Here is a 14,844-nt window from a genome sequence, read left to right as displayed (position 1 = left end):
GGTTTGGATCTGTGTGTGCCTTTCTGAACTGTATTTAGGTACTTTATCTGCTCCAAAGTTATCTCAGTTACACCCCTGAGTGGTGTCTTACGTAACACATAGGCCCACAGGCCAGGCATATTCTATGTCCTACTATGACTGCCTAAGTAACCTTTAGCTGACGCAAGCATAGGCTATATGGCAGACATGGAATCACTTACAGGCAAACAAACTGACCAATACAGGCATATACACAAGTTATATGGCCCATCGACCCCCTGGGTATACCATAGGCTATACTAAACATCTTGATACAGCATCGAGATTTGAGGGAGGGGGGTGTCGTTTTTACAGCTGTTCAAACAGCCGTGCAGCAGGTGTAAAAACTAAATCACAAAGTAGGCCATGGGAACTGGACTTAGGTTAACACATTAAGACATTATATTTGAACTTTGTTACATTATCAACAAACTGTATAGTTTAAGTTTTCATTTATTGTTGCTCACTCCATAATCACTGTCAGTATCGGGGGAAATTACGCATATCGTTATGCATCATTTCCCTGTCGGACTTCAACAATTATATTGGCCTACTTCAGGTTGATATCAATTATGTAACCAGTTCCACAAAGGGCACCACATCAAGCCATACACTGCTATATGGCATGCCTGGGGAAAGTGGGAGGAGTCTAACAAGTGTCTCTCCAAAACAGGATCGTGTGCTACTGCTAACAGGGAGGGCTGGAAAGTTCGGAAAAGTTTCCATAAAAAAGTCTACTCAGCAGAGGGGACCAATGGATCTGAAAATAAATATATAAATCGACACCGTGACGTCCAACATCCAGGGGCCGAGGTATGAAACAAAAGTGTCTCTGCAGGCCGCTGTCATTGAGCATTAGTTCCTCGGTTGTGTAGTTGGTTTGTGGAGATTTTGTGCAGATCCAAACGTACGAAGAACTGTTGTAATTTGAACGTTCCACTGTCTAAGGATGTGTCAACTATAGCGTTGGGTCTAAAGTCGGGGGTAGATGTGTTGAATTACTGCTGAAGCAGCCTATCAAGTGAATCACTCGTTTTCCTGACGTATGAAACTTTCAGCCGCAGCTGACCACTCCTCAGCCTGCATCGCCGCTCTGGTTCAGCCATATGCGATGCAGGGGATTTTGCACGTTTAGGCAATAACACCGTGCTTTAATATAGTGCAAATATAGACTGGACAGGTCCAGTATCTTATCTTCTAAAGTTCGGGACCCGAACTTTAGAAGATAAGATACTGGACCTGTAGCCTACAATTTGGACTACCATTCTGAGAAATCTCGGAATTGCAAGTTCGGTTTCTCAATGGATTGGTTGTAACTTGTAACTATGGTTATAACTATATATATTGACAGTTGCATATCCTACGACCAATACCAATAATAATTCGTGGATGCTTACACTAGTGACACTACTGATTTAGAACCAAATGACCTGATATTGGCATGTGTGTGTGACTGTGTGTGTCTCCATGTCGGTCTTCTAGGACTGCAATCATCATGGATCTCAGCGGTCAGGCGGAGAGGATGCCCTCTGACGAGCCCCAGGAACACCGGACACTGAAGCCCTGTCTTCTCAGAAGCACAGGTAGGCTATCAGATAAGCAGCCTTAATGGCACCCTGGGAATCAAATTCATCTTCATCGAATGCTTAAAAGTTAGACATTTTGGTTTTAAGTTTATTTTATTATTGTTTTATTGATCATATATTCATTATTATATTGATTATTTTATGTTTTAAGGAATGACAAAATAGCAAAACAGCAAAAAGTTCAAAGAACCAAAAATGTAGAGAACCTTTTTTAATGGAAATGCATCAAAAAGCTATATCGTCCAATGCTAAAGAACAGAACATAAATGACTGCTAGGCACACCCTGATACACCTTTAATTTCATGGTGTTTATGCTGTTATTCTGCACATGGCTGTTGTGTTATTATTGCAGTTCTCCATTTATAACATTCCAATAGGTGTGGCAGAGGTATTTCTATGGTGTTTATCTGTAATACCTGCATTGCAGTGGTAACGCTAATGGTAATGTGGAAGTAGTAGGCCAGGTTAATGGCTGGCTGGTGAAGAAGTAGCATGTACAGAGTGTACCCAAAATCCCGTCCCAACAACCTCACTTGCTATATATTGCTGTGACCTAGCGTCTCATTTCTAACTTCTCTGTATTGCAATCAACACCTTTGATTGCATCAGTACACTGTGACTACAGCTACACGATATCATCAACAATAAACAACATACCTTATCTCCACCAACCATCCTCCTCTCTTTAAACACTTACTCCTAGTGTGTGTGTGTGTGTGTGTGTGTGTGTGTGTGTGTGTGTGTGTGTGTGTGTGTGTGTGTGTGTGTGTGTGTGTGTGTGTGTGTGTGTGTGTGTGTGTGTGTGTGTGTGTGTGTGTGTGTCTCTCAGGAGGTAGAGCGGGTTGGCTGGTAACCGGATGGTTTCTGGTTCGATCCCTGGCTCCTCCTAGCTGAGTGTTGAAGTGTCCATGAGCGAGATGCCTCACCCTCGAGGCCGCCTTAATGCACGGGCTTACATGGGCTGAAGCCCCAGGGCCTACGACGATCAGGGGGCCTATCATGAGCTGCAGTAAAAAAATAATTAAAAAAAAGTAATAATTGAATACTGCCTCATGATAGGCCCCCCGATCAGCGTAGGCCCAAGACAATGTGATTTTTTTTTTTTGGGGCTTACAAAGATCAGAGGCCTATCATGAGCCGAGAAAAAAGGGGGCCCAGTGGCCACTTGACACCACAGACACAGTCGTCTAACCCTCCCCAGAAAAATACACAAAATGGTACAAAAGAAAATGTTCCAATCTAAAATGATAAACATATATGTATACAGCTGTTCTGCCCTTTCTATAAAACATTAAAAAAATAATAATAATAATCGAAGAACTCGATTATGTACATTTTTTGATCGTCTGACGCTAAAATCGAAATTGCGTCAAGCCCCAAGTCCATTTACCGTTTACGCGTTATGTCTCGTCTCTCCGCGGGTCTAGGTTGCAGCTGGCTGGTGGTGCTGGCGGCCGTGGCGGCCTCTCTGAGCGGCCTGATGCTGGGCTACGAGATGGGCCTGACCTCCGGCGTGCTGCTGCAGCTCCGGGGGCTCCTCTCTCTCTCCTGCCGCGAGCAGGAGCTGCTGGTCAGCTCCCACCTGCTGGGCTCCCTGCTCATCTGCCTGACGGGCGGGCCCGTCCTGGACCGCTACGGCCGCCGCTGCTCCATGCTCCTCGGCGCGGCCGCGGTGGTGGCGGGCACGGTGGTCTCGGTCGCCTTCGCCTCGCTGCCGGCGCTGATGACGGGGCGCGCCGTGATCGGCGTGGGCACGGCGCTGTCGGGCACGGCCGCCTGCCTCTACATCGCCGAGATCTCCCCGCAGGAGCGCCGCGGCCTCCTGGTGACGCTGTACGAGCTGATGCTGGTGGTGGGCGTGCTGCTGGGCTTCAGCTGCAGCTACGCCTTCGCCGCGCTCCCCGACGGCTGGCGGTACACCTTCGGCCTGGTGACCCCCGTGGCCCTGCTGCAGTTCGCCGGCCTGCTGCTGCTGCCGCCCAGCCCGCGCTTCCTGGTGGCCCGGGGCCGGGTGGAGAGCGCCCGGGGCGTGCTGACCCGACTCCGGGGCGGCGGCGGCGGAGACGTGGACGCCGAGCTCCGGGACATCCGGGCGGGGCTCAAGGAGGAGTCGGAGCACGGCTTCCGGGAGCTGTTCAGCGGCAAGGCCAACCTGCGGCGCCGCCTGCTGACGGGCGCCGCGCTGGTGTTCCTGCAGCAGGTGACGGGCCAGCCCAACGTCCTGTCGTACGCCTCGCCGCTGCTGCACAGCGTGGGCTTCAACAGCGCCGCCGCCGCCACCCTGGCCTCCACGGGCTTCGGCGTGGTCAAGGTGGTGGGCACCATCCCGGCCGTGCTGCTGGTGGACCGCCTGGGGCCCAAGAGCTTCCTGTGCGTGGGCGCCGTCGCCATGGGGATCTCCTTGGTCACCCTGGGGGTGGTGACGTCGCAGAGCCACACCCACCTGACCAGCTTGTGTCAGAGCCCGTCCGGGCTGAACCGGAGCGACCTGAGCGTCGGCGTGGGTGGAATGAACTACAGTCATGTGACACTCGACGACTCGTTGCCTGTGCGTTGGAACGGAAGCGGCGGCGTTGGTGACCTGTCCCCCACGGCTGTGACGGGGGCCACAAAGACTCAGGGACGGGAGGCGGGAGAGGAGGCGGCTGGAAATGGGTCGGCGGTGTCATACACTCTGAAGTGGGTGTCTCTGATCAGCCTGCTCGTGTACGTTGCAGCCTTCTCGGTTAGCCTCGGGCCCAGTAAGAACAAGCACACACACACACACAAACACGCACATACACACCATTTCCGCTTTTCAGTGCACAAGGGATTTAATTCCCTATATTCAAATCTCTTGTTTACTTATTCAATCTTATTCACTGACTCACTCATGGTTAACATGAGCTGGATTAAGTCCACACTAATCTCCCAAACATCTTAGAAAAACATAACTAAAATAAGAAACAATCAATTTATATTGACACTTCGGCAAGTTAGGCTGGTATTATATTATATATTAAAGGTCTGGATGACCTTAGTTGAGTTGTTATGTGTGTCAGATCAGAGGGCAATACGTCTGAAAACAATCTGGACAGCTATATATATCCCTATAAAAGACTCCAGGCCTGTCAGATGTGCAGTAGCCCTATTATCGTCGATTAAAGAATTGACCTAACCTGCTATCTGTTTTGCATATTTGAAAATCACAAGTGATTTGTAAGCCAAACCTATTAAACCATGAAGGAACAGGTTTGAGACATTAGAAACTAACATCCCTCGCTAACTGTCACTGTATGGCAACTCATCTTTTCAAAATCCTTTGAATTTTTTTTGTTATGGTCGATTAGTCATTTGCCTCTGCAGGTGTGTAGTGTATTCTATAGCAATGTTGCAGTTTAGTTAGACAACAAGGTCCTGCTACAAAAAAAAAAAGATTCTTATGACATGCTTGTTTCCGTACTGCGGAGTGGGGAACGAGGCGAGTCCAAGCTGAGGGACGTCAGGGTGGCAACGCTAGAAGCTGCTCACCGCTTCTCTCACATTAACACACGCAATCCTCAAACACTAGATCTTCATTTCACAACAACTACGTGGGTGGAGAGAGATATGCTTGAGGCATGATAAACAAATGGACCAGTCCTCAGAAAGTGTAGTCAGACTTTTAGTCATTGCCTGGCAATGCCTGTCTCCTTCTTAGTTTTGGGAAATATTAACGAGTGTTGGCATGTAAGTGTGTGTTTCTCTCCCGTTTCTTTTAGTGGTCTACGTGGTGATCAGTGAAATATTCCCCACTGGGGTACGGGGCAAGGCTGTGTCGGTGGTGTCGGCGGTGAACTGGGCGACCAACCTGCTCATTTCTATGACCTTTCTCACAGTCACAGGTGTGTATGAACCCTAACCCTAACCCTACAAATATACACAGATAGTACAAATACGTACCCAGATTGTACAGTACGAGTTAGCGGAGTTTGCCTTGTTTACGGGGCCGGTATTATAATTATTATTAGTTATTAACTACTTTTGCATTTTTCTTTGGGTTCCATTTTATTTATTTAAAAAAAATCACTGATGTTCGATAAGTTACCCAAGGTGTTGTTTTTTTAACAAAACCATCCATACAGCCCAATGCACACAGGATGTATGCACACAATGTATTCACACAAAGAATTATAAATATTAGGGTTAATTACAATGAACCAAGTTGTATGGATTTGTCCATCTTCCAGAGACCATTGGCGTGTCGAGCGTGATGTTCCTGTACGCTGCTATGAGCTTTGTTCTGCTAGTGTTCGTCATCCTCTGTGTCCCCGAGACCAGGGGACGCACACTGGAACAGATATCCAAAGAACTAGCGATGAAGTAAGTGGGCCCTTGTCTGATACACACACATTAACCCAAAGACACACAATGAACTGTGTCACATCCATTCATTAGCACACGTCATATCAACTCATGCCATAAGCTCTCAAGAGAGCGAACCCTGCCAATAATGAATTAAGGGAACCAATTGGTTGAATTTAGGTTAAATACAGCCCACAACCATACTTTGAGTCTTTTCCTCGCTCAGAAAATACAATATTTGTAATTAGGATCGAACAAGATACCCATAGACACAAGTAAAATATGACTTAAATGTCTGTGATCGTTAACACGCAAACCATAACAGATAAATCCTAAAACTCAATAAACGTTAAATATTTTACGATGCCCAGGTCAGAATGATATATTCTGAACTACACAGTAGTTATTGAGGTCAACCTGTAAATAAGTGTTGAAGATAAACATACTCTGACTTAGGTACTGTAAGATAACTGCAGTTAAGCCGAGTAAATGTTTTCCTTAAACCATCTCATCCCCCCCCTCCCACGCTCTTATTTTGTAACAGGAAGCACTTTGATTTGCGCTTCTGCAAGCGGGTCCAACCGCAGCAGAGAGAGGCGGAGAGGAGCCTCAAATCCACGGACACGCCCGGTAATCTCACGCTCTGATCCACGACGATGGAGCGTGCTGCAAGACAGTAGCCGGGCGGCCCGCACGAAAGATACGCCCACGCAACCGCCAAAGGTCGAAGGTCGTGCCGCTCAGGATAGGATCTTGAATGGTTCACCAACCTCTTCGTCCCCTGATATTCATATGGGGTCACAGCACACTATTGACATAAGCTACGACTTGAAGTTATGTATTTTCTTTTGAAGAGCGATGCGATTACTTTCATCACGACAATAATACGAATGGCAGATGTTGATTTGGGTTGTGAACAATTTGGGTCAAAGCAGGTGCACAAACATTAAAGTTGGGGAAGCAAACCTTTTCAGAGCTAGAAATGTGGGCACGGACGTAAAAAGGTGACCACGAGGATAACATGAAACAGGTGTACATGAGGTCGGAGCACAAATACCATGTACCCAGTTCTGTCTTCACCAAGCGAATAGATGAACACTTTGGAAATGAAAGAATAGCAGCCGTTTTGGAGTTTGCGGTGTCCACCGTACATGTTATTGTTTGGCAATGAAGTCCGTTCTGCTGACGAGCAGTATGGGGGTGTTAATATTGAGGCTCAAGATGCTGTAAATCCTAAACTCATTCTTCACCAGATTTTGTTTCAGCTGTGGGTGTTGGTCAAGCTCCAAAAGATTCTCACTTTTGCTCTGCGTTTGTGAACAGTATTTTTAACATGGTTTTCTTGTCAATTAGTGATATCTGATTCTAGTGTGACGAATGCCTCTGAAATAGGAAGACCTGTGGTGTATGTGTGACGGTCTCCACCTTTCCCCCCACATATTCACTACACGTGTAATAAATCTAACATGGCTGCACTTTCAACTCATTTGTCTAGGTCTATAAATGTCCTGTCTGGGATTAGTAAAGTACCATCTTAACTTATCCCATCACTGTCTGAATGGCAACTGAACTTTACCCAGAGCGGTAACTGAAATGGAAGTTCCAGAGTCTGCAATTTTTCTACTTCAATGATTTCTGTATTCACTTTAAATACGTATCTGAAGAAGGTGGTACTCGGGTCTGACCGGACTGGTAAGATGGTGTACTCCGCCGTTTGTGAAAAGCTGCTGTTGACAATTAACAATGACAAGGGGTCCACTGAATCAATGACACTTTTAGGCCAATAAAAAGGATGTTTTCATATTCGTCTTTTTGATAGTGTCCATTGTATATACGTATACACTTGTTTATGTCAGAGGAGGGGTGGTAACCCTGTTGTCCTTTCCAGATTCCAAATCCGGCTCGGGCTATCGTGGTTAAAATATGTAGGTAAAAATACCTAGTTAAAATAATAACCTTGAGCACCCCGATGGTTTATCGGGTAGAGCGTGTACCGTTAAGGCTCAGTCCTGACCGCAGCGACCGAGGTTTGATTCCTGCCTTCATGACTCTCAATCAATAAAAAGGTTAAAACCTTCAAAAATAAATTCCGCCAATGGCGTTTTTGCTTCGTCCCTGCAAAGCAGTTCCGTACACTGCTGTGTCTCGGGGCCTGGGGGTCTCTCGTTGAGACTAGAGATTCAAGTTATTCTACATAAGTCTTACATGCAGCGCTATTGCAATATTGCGCTTATCATAACAGCCCTAAACAAGAGCCACTTCCCTGGTCTCAAATTGGATAGTTACATCAATCCTCACCTCGTCACTGATAGCCAGTGTCCTGGCAAAGACTGGCAGCTGTGCATGACCAATGAGGGTTATACAGACTGTAAGTGGATGAGGTGTCATAACCCACCCCTCACACGCACCCACACAACACTCACTACTTTAAGTGCTTTGGGTACCTTCATTGAAGTTGAACAACGATAATGCAGTGGGATTTATATGACTAACTGTCTACACAAGAGGAAATCAGGACAAAACACACAAAGGTCCTATGGTAGTCCTCTTTTATTCAGTAAACCATTTTCATCTCAATACAAAATACAAAACAAAAAAATAAATGTTGACATACATAAACACGCGCTCCCACTAATCGTTAAGGTAAACATTGTGATTCCCACACACACACACACACACACACACACACACACACACACACACACACACACACACACACACACACACACACACACACACACACACACACACACACACACACACCCCTCAGCATGCCTGTATTTACATATTGTGGACCATGTCTGACCAGGCCAGCTGTCAACGGCCCCCCCCCCCCCCCCCCCCCGCTATGTCACAGTGGACACAGCGTTTATTACATTTTTTTTATCTTAAAAAACCCGTCCTTTACAGCCCCCCCCCCCCCCCGCCCCCTAGCTGAGCAGACTTATTGATTAATGCTGTGTAAAAAGCTTAGTTAAAAACATCCACAAATAACTTTTTTTCCCACAACTGCAACTACAGCTGAGTTGGTTACAGTTAGGGTTAGGTGGATTGGTGAAACTGAACTCTGGGCTAACTATGCCTGCAACGTGAAGCAGCCTAGCATTTGCATATAATGAGGAAACATTTTCATTATATATACATATATATATGTGTGTATATATATATATATATATGTAAAATTAAAAGAGCAGTGGACGGAGTGACTCTAGAGGTCATGTTTAAAACGAGCCGTTGGTTTCCATTGTTAAAATACAGAACACTCTGGACAGTCTAACGCCATCTTGGCATCTAAAATAGTTACGTGGCTCGGAGGAACTGGATTTGCGTTGGTCGGTGTTTTGTTACTCTGGTTGAAGACCAGTTTCTCACCGACAGGACAGGAAAAGGATTGTTACAGTGCATTTAAAAAAGGAGAAAGCAGGGCTAGATCAGCTGACCTAAAGTCCCAAACATCAAAGTAGTTAGTAACACCATCAACAAGGGAACATCTTAGAATCAGTACGACGGAATCTCTTTGAGTCCCTGGCGAGCGGCTCATGTGTTTTTTAAGTTGTTTTTGTTTTCAGTAGAAGAAACAAGCGCTCCGTGCACACTGGCCAGTCCGTCGATACAGCTTTCGCGGAGATGAGAATAACGTACGATCTCATCCCAAGCATAAGGTGCCTCCACTCCGGTCCAAAGAAAAATACCTCCGGATGGAGGCGGTCGTCCTTTTCCCTTCGGCCGCCGACCCACCCCCTCACCGGCTGACCGGGTCTCCATTTTGTTTGTTTTGTTTCTCTTCCACTATTTGCGGAGGGGTTTCTGACACTCAAACAGTAGTGGGTATATCTGCTCCACAGCTGTGGCCACAGTCTGTACGTTTGGTCCTGGGGGTCACCGCCGCAGTGGGTGAAAGAGGGACAGAGACGTTTATTTAGGGTTGGGTGAGGTCGACAAAGAGGTGAGAGAGTATGAAATATGAAGGGTGGGGGAGTAGAGAGAACAAATTATTTGAATTCGGTCTTTCGTTGCGAACAAATACCAGGGGTTTTCGGTTCAACAAAATTACCTTAACTTCCACACATTTGGAAGTTAAGTCTCTTTGGTTAAGTGACAGCACCACAGTGAAAACAAATGATGTTGAAAACTAGACCTGCCGGTTCGTTTCATTAACAAACTGTATGAGCCGAGGGTAAACATATTGGCTACGCTATGAATTTAACTGCTGTTAGGGATGGCCTGATTTAGAATGAGATTCATGACTCATTGCATGGAAATGAATGTGAAGCAGTTGGGGCGTGCACAACACAGAAGATAAGATAATTTCTAACGCCCTAAAATAAAAAATTTTACTGACATTAAACCAAGCTCACTGAACACTACTCTATACAACACTCTGTAATTTTCAGCTCACATGTTTGTGAATATTCCATTTCTTTAAGTGAAAATGTAAACATCCGAGTTCAGATTATGATGCGACCAGTTATCCCATCATATACCACGGTCCTGGGGAATGCTCAATTCTGATTGGCTGCAGGGTGTGCATTAAGTCCTGATATACGGACAATTTGCGAAGTAGTTCTAGTCAAATTGTCAGTTCAGCCTTCAAAACGTGAGCTGGTCAATTGTGAAAAATGCATTAAACTGTAATCAGAAAACGCCGTTATATGCTATAGACCCTATAGTATCTGTGGTATGAAGGCTGGGACGAATTTTGAATTATAAATATGTGCAATGCATAACGTTAGCTCTCTGGCGCATAGCTGAGCGGACTAGAATACCTCTACGCCTCAGCGTCGTCCATTAATTCCTGATATGGACACCTCGTCGGGCATTATCCCTTACGCATTCTACTAATTCTCAGACCAGGTCTAGAAGCACTCGCATTTTGCCACATATTAACCGTCATAATACGAGCGCGACATGTTTTTATAATCCTCCCTCATCTTAATGATATTCAAATCCACCCGACACATCGATAAACATTGGCGGGTGAATTCAACAACCACCTGTACAGCGTGCAAGCTTTGACTGTATGTGATCATGCGAAATGCTGAAAAATGCAAGCGGGGGTTTTAAGAATGTTCGATTGTTTGACACAGAGAGAGTGAGGGAGGGAGGGATGGCGGGAGAGAGAGGGAGGGCATAGGCATTCACCTGTGACTGTGATGCTCCCAGTGGAAAACACCTGGACAGTAGCCTTGATCTGTTTGATCCTGTATGTGGCAGCAGGGTGCAGCTCAGGCTCATAACTAGTAAGGACACACACACACAAAACAGAACCACAAGTTATTTTCATTAAATATGCGTCTTTAATTGTCACAATACATCGCCTGAAAAACTGTTTGTCGCCACTAGAGGTCACCCTATCTATACAAATAAAGAGGATGGTCCTCTTTAAACCCAGACTAGAAGGGGTGTGATTCTTTTTACTGGCCGGCTTCCTCTATTGCACTTGAGTGGTTAGCTCCTTTGTGCAACAAACCTTATTCCGTCCTTTTAAAGATATCTATGTGACTACCTTCTGTGGACGTAGACAGGGATGCACCAATTCCACTTTTTCTCAGACCAAGTACAAATAGTTACATTTGGGTACTCGCCGATACGAGTACCGATATGAGTACTTAAACCATTCGTTTAAAACATAGCGGGCGTGTTATTACCATTGTTACAGGCCACGGCAATTTTGTGATACTTTTTTATCACACATGAAATGCGCCACACACCGTAGCAATATATTACATGTGTCCGGTGAGCCTGACCCTCCGACGCGGGAATAGATCGATGCTCGGACGGAGCATCACCACCAGAAAGAGTACAAGAGCACAGCATCGGGCCTGAGACCGAGTACTGGCATCGGTGCATCCCTAGATGTAGACGTGCTTTACCTTGCTATGGGGCGGTTTTTCTTAGTGAAGTCGATCAAGCGGATTGAGAAGGGCATGGAGCACACTGCCAACACATTGACCACCTTGTAGTCAGAAAACCGCACCTGAGGAAATCACAGGTCATGAACCATGAAAAAAAAAAACATCTGAATATTTGTGCGAGGACACGACTGATGTGTTGGGCCATATGGTGAGTCTCCAAAGGGACATACAGTGTATTGGGAAGCATGCCGTTACAGAGTAGGCTTGCTCGATTATGGGAAAAATCATAATCAGGATTATTTTGGTCAATATTGAAATCACGATAATTCAAACGATTATTTTGGAGTTTGAAAACATTATGTATTTATTCAGCATGTCTCTCCCAAAAAACACTTTGTAACTGAGAACTTTGAAATGTTGACTAAAAAAATACACACAATGGTCAAAAAGTAAAATGTTCAAATCTAAAATATTGTACAGATATATGTATCCAGCTGTTTTGCACTTTCTATAAAACATTTAACAAAAAATAAAAATAATAATAATATCGAAAACTTGATAAATGTATCTATTTAGTTTTGTGAGCTTTTGACGCTATAATCGAAATCGAGATCAGAATTCAATTTATCGCCCAGCCCTATTACAGGGCACACAGGAGTAATGCATCGCGCTCAAGGATGCCTTTTAGGTAGGATGCAGGCATTGGGGGTCAAATAAGAGGGCCTCTAATCATAGCCACGGGAGCATCGTGACTCCCTCTTCCTTACCCTAAAGCCCAGCTTCTGCAAAGTGCGCGCTAGCCGGCGGGCACCCACTTTGGACTCATCCTCGCTGAGAAAGAAAGACAAAGAGTTGGAGAAAGAGCTTGTTGTAGAGCGCAGGCGCGATACAGAGCATCAGTTAGGCAGAGTATAATGACTCCCTGAGACACAACGCCCTCTAAACGATGCACTTATACTGCGCTTACCACAACAGTGTGCTTCATTGTGAATTGCGATGCAAGTATCATGATAAAGATGCAAAAAGTTGGTGAAATTGCAATTGACCAGAATAAGAAGTAGTTTGTAGACACTTAACAATGCAGTCATGTCAAGACTGAAGCACGGCATGTGAAAACCTGGTTGAATGATAGGGCCTATTTTGTTTGGTTCCGGTTTCCAACCTACCCTCTCAATTTATGTGCGACCCAAATTATTTTATGAGCTTTAAAAATAAATAAATAAATATTTGATGCTAACTATAATTACGTGTTTGTACAGCACCTCTTCATTCTGTACAAGGATGAGCGAATTTTTCGTTTTTAAATGAAAACCACCTACCAATCATTCGCTGCCGCTGGAAAAAAATAAATAAAATAAATTCCCTACCTACCCATGACCTCAACTGACAACCAAAGCGTAAGCGTCTACATACACAACACACTTGCTACCCCCTGATTGGCCTGTTCAAAAAAAATATTTGTGTGAACGTAAACAAGTTACCTGGTGGCTCCAGTGCAAATTATTTTTCCTGAGGACCAGATCGAAGCTGTGATCTTGGGCTTGCGAAGTTTCATCAAGACTTTCTGAGGACGGGCAAACACACAGACACACAGACACAGACACACACACACACACACACACACACACACAGACACACAAACGTTACAAATCTCGACACAGCTGAGGAAGGTTAAGAGTGAACAAAAAAACCTGTTCCCTCACCCCTACTTCCGGCTTGTAGATGACATTGACCCCTTCAAGGGCGATGAGGCGGAGGTTGAGGTGGCATCTTGTCCTAAAGGTTGCCACCACATTCGTAATGATGATGTCCAACGCATCCTCGTTACCGGAATCCATGTGTGCAGTGTGTGGCACAGCAAGGGAACCACTAGGTCTTTCTCCTCACGCATACATCAGCAAATACCATCACAACTGGCCATGGACGGAGATGGATCACCTAGGCAACATAGACACTATGTTAAGGTGTTGCTATGTGGCTCAGAAATAGTTTTCCGGTGCATAGTATAGTGTTTTTTCTGTTAACTGCATTATCATGTTTTAATAATGGTGTAAGTAAGGTTTATGATTAAAAGCTTAAAGAGGCTATGAACTGCCAGGTTTTTTAAAACACAAAATTAGATCATCACATACCATTACTGGATAGGTTGCATTATAATGTGTTATGCGTTTAGCAACGCAGAAGTGTGTGATTGTTACCTGGATGTTTGCGTCGTAAGAGAGCCCACAATAGGACATTTACGAGGTAGTGAGCCTGGTGTTTTGGACCTTCGTGCTTGAAGACAAGTTGTGGAAGTTCAACACGTATCAAGCCTGCACCTATGCGAAGAAAAATCAGGGTTAATGGCCATAACAAGCTTGTCTCCAGTGCACTATGACAGGTTACTGTTGAAAGACAATAAGAAGATGAAGCTAACGCTTCTGGTTAGCGCAGCTCAGCTACAGCTAGTGTTAGCAAGGCTGGTAATGCCTCGTAGAAGACTTTAATCCCCGGCTAAATTAATGCAACGATGCCAAGACGGGTTATCTTCCCCCTCGCCTTACAAATAAATATGGAGCTGGAATCTCGGTTTTAGGAACCAGAGGGGCTTTAAGGGACAGTTGGTGTTAGCTGCAGCGGCTAGTGCGCTTCGTGTTGCATAGTAACGCAGATCACCGGCTCGGGGATAAAGTACGTCCGCTGGTCGATTGTAAAACGGACAGGTTTACAATGCGTGACATGGTGTTACTCCCGTTTCTTTACCCGTCCGGAGCTCAGCTTACAAGGAGCCTCCAACAAAGAAAGTGTCTTGTCAGGGAGACGAATGAAAAGTTACCAGCTAGCTAGCATTACAACCCCCATTATTTGCTCATATGATGACAATTGAAGGGAACTTGCATGAAGCCAATGAAAACCGAAGGGAGCATCCAGTTTGTATGCATTTATTTTAAATCTAGATGTAGTGATCGATGTACCTTTTCGGCAGAGACGAATCGGTGTTCAAATCATGAAATCAAAACAATGGCAAGAACCCAGTGAAATATTCCTCAGCTACTCCTTGCAGTTTTTTTTTAGTTTTTTT

The 14,844-nt window shown here is 45.2% G+C and overlaps 2 protein-coding genes across 2 annotated transcripts; one reads left to right on the top strand and one right to left on the bottom strand.

Annotated features, from left to right (window-relative positions):
• The first annotated feature begins 670 nt into the window (after positions 1-670).
• On the top strand, positions 671-7,997 carry slc2a12 (solute carrier family 2 member 12). Its single transcript, XM_056581641.1, has 6 exons — positions 671-831; positions 1,501-1,601; positions 3,033-4,346; positions 5,346-5,468; positions 5,814-5,946; positions 6,473-7,997. Exons 2-6 carry the CDS (start codon positions 1,514-1,516, stop codon positions 6,573-6,575), a joined length of 1,761 nt encoding a protein of 586 aa, XP_056437616.1. The 5' UTR covers positions 671-831; positions 1,501-1,513; the 3' UTR covers positions 6,576-7,997.
• An 865-nt stretch (positions 7,998-8,862) lies between these two features.
• On the bottom strand, positions 8,863-14,844 carry tbpl1 (TBP-like 1). Its single transcript, XM_056581758.1, has 8 exons — positions 14,738-14,844; positions 13,982-14,101; positions 13,487-13,721; positions 13,265-13,347; positions 12,551-12,614; positions 11,802-11,905; positions 11,071-11,165; positions 8,863-9,800 (listed from the first exon to the last, which is right to left on the bottom strand). The coding sequence occupies exons 3-8, from the start codon at positions 13,619-13,621 to the stop codon at positions 9,718-9,720; spliced, it is 564 nt and encodes a 187-aa protein (XP_056437733.1). The 5' UTR covers positions 13,622-13,721; positions 13,982-14,101; positions 14,738-14,844; the 3' UTR covers positions 8,863-9,717.

The sequence above is a fragment of the Gadus chalcogrammus genome, chromosome 21 (genome assembly GCF_026213295.1).
Source record: "Gadus chalcogrammus isolate NIFS_2021 chromosome 21, NIFS_Gcha_1.0, whole genome shotgun sequence".
NCBI lineage: Eukaryota > Metazoa > Chordata > Actinopteri > Gadiformes > Gadidae > Gadus > Gadus chalcogrammus.
Note: the sequence above shows the minus strand (reverse complement) of the source record. Positions and strands in the feature narration are given on the sequence as shown.

Excerpts from the sequence above, each read along its gene's own strand:
- slc2a12 (XM_056581641.1), top strand. The coding sequence starts at position 1,514 with ATGGATCTCAGCGGTCAGGCGGAGAGGATGCCCTCTGACGAGCCCCAG. Across the intron at positions 4,347-5,345 it reads CTCGGTTAGCCTCGGGCCCA|TGGTCTACGTGGTGATCAGT; the intron begins GTAAGAACAAGC and ends CGTTTCTTTTAG. Across the intron at positions 5,947-6,472 it reads TCCAAAGAACTAGCGATGAA|GAAGCACTTTGATTTGCGCT; the intron begins GTAAGTGGGCCC and ends ATTTTGTAACAG.
- tbpl1 (XM_056581758.1), bottom strand. The coding sequence starts at position 13,621 with ATGGATTCCGGTAACGAGGATGCGTTGGACATCATCATTACGAATGTG. Across the intron at positions 11,906-12,550 it reads TGCAGAAGCTGGGCTTTAGG|GTGCGGTTTTCTGACTACAA; the intron begins GTAAGGAAGAGG and ends TGATTTCCTCAG. Across the intron at positions 9,801-11,070 it reads TGGGAGCATCACAGTCACAG|GACCAAACGTACAGACTGTG; the intron begins GTGAATGCCTAT and ends GGTGACCCCCAG.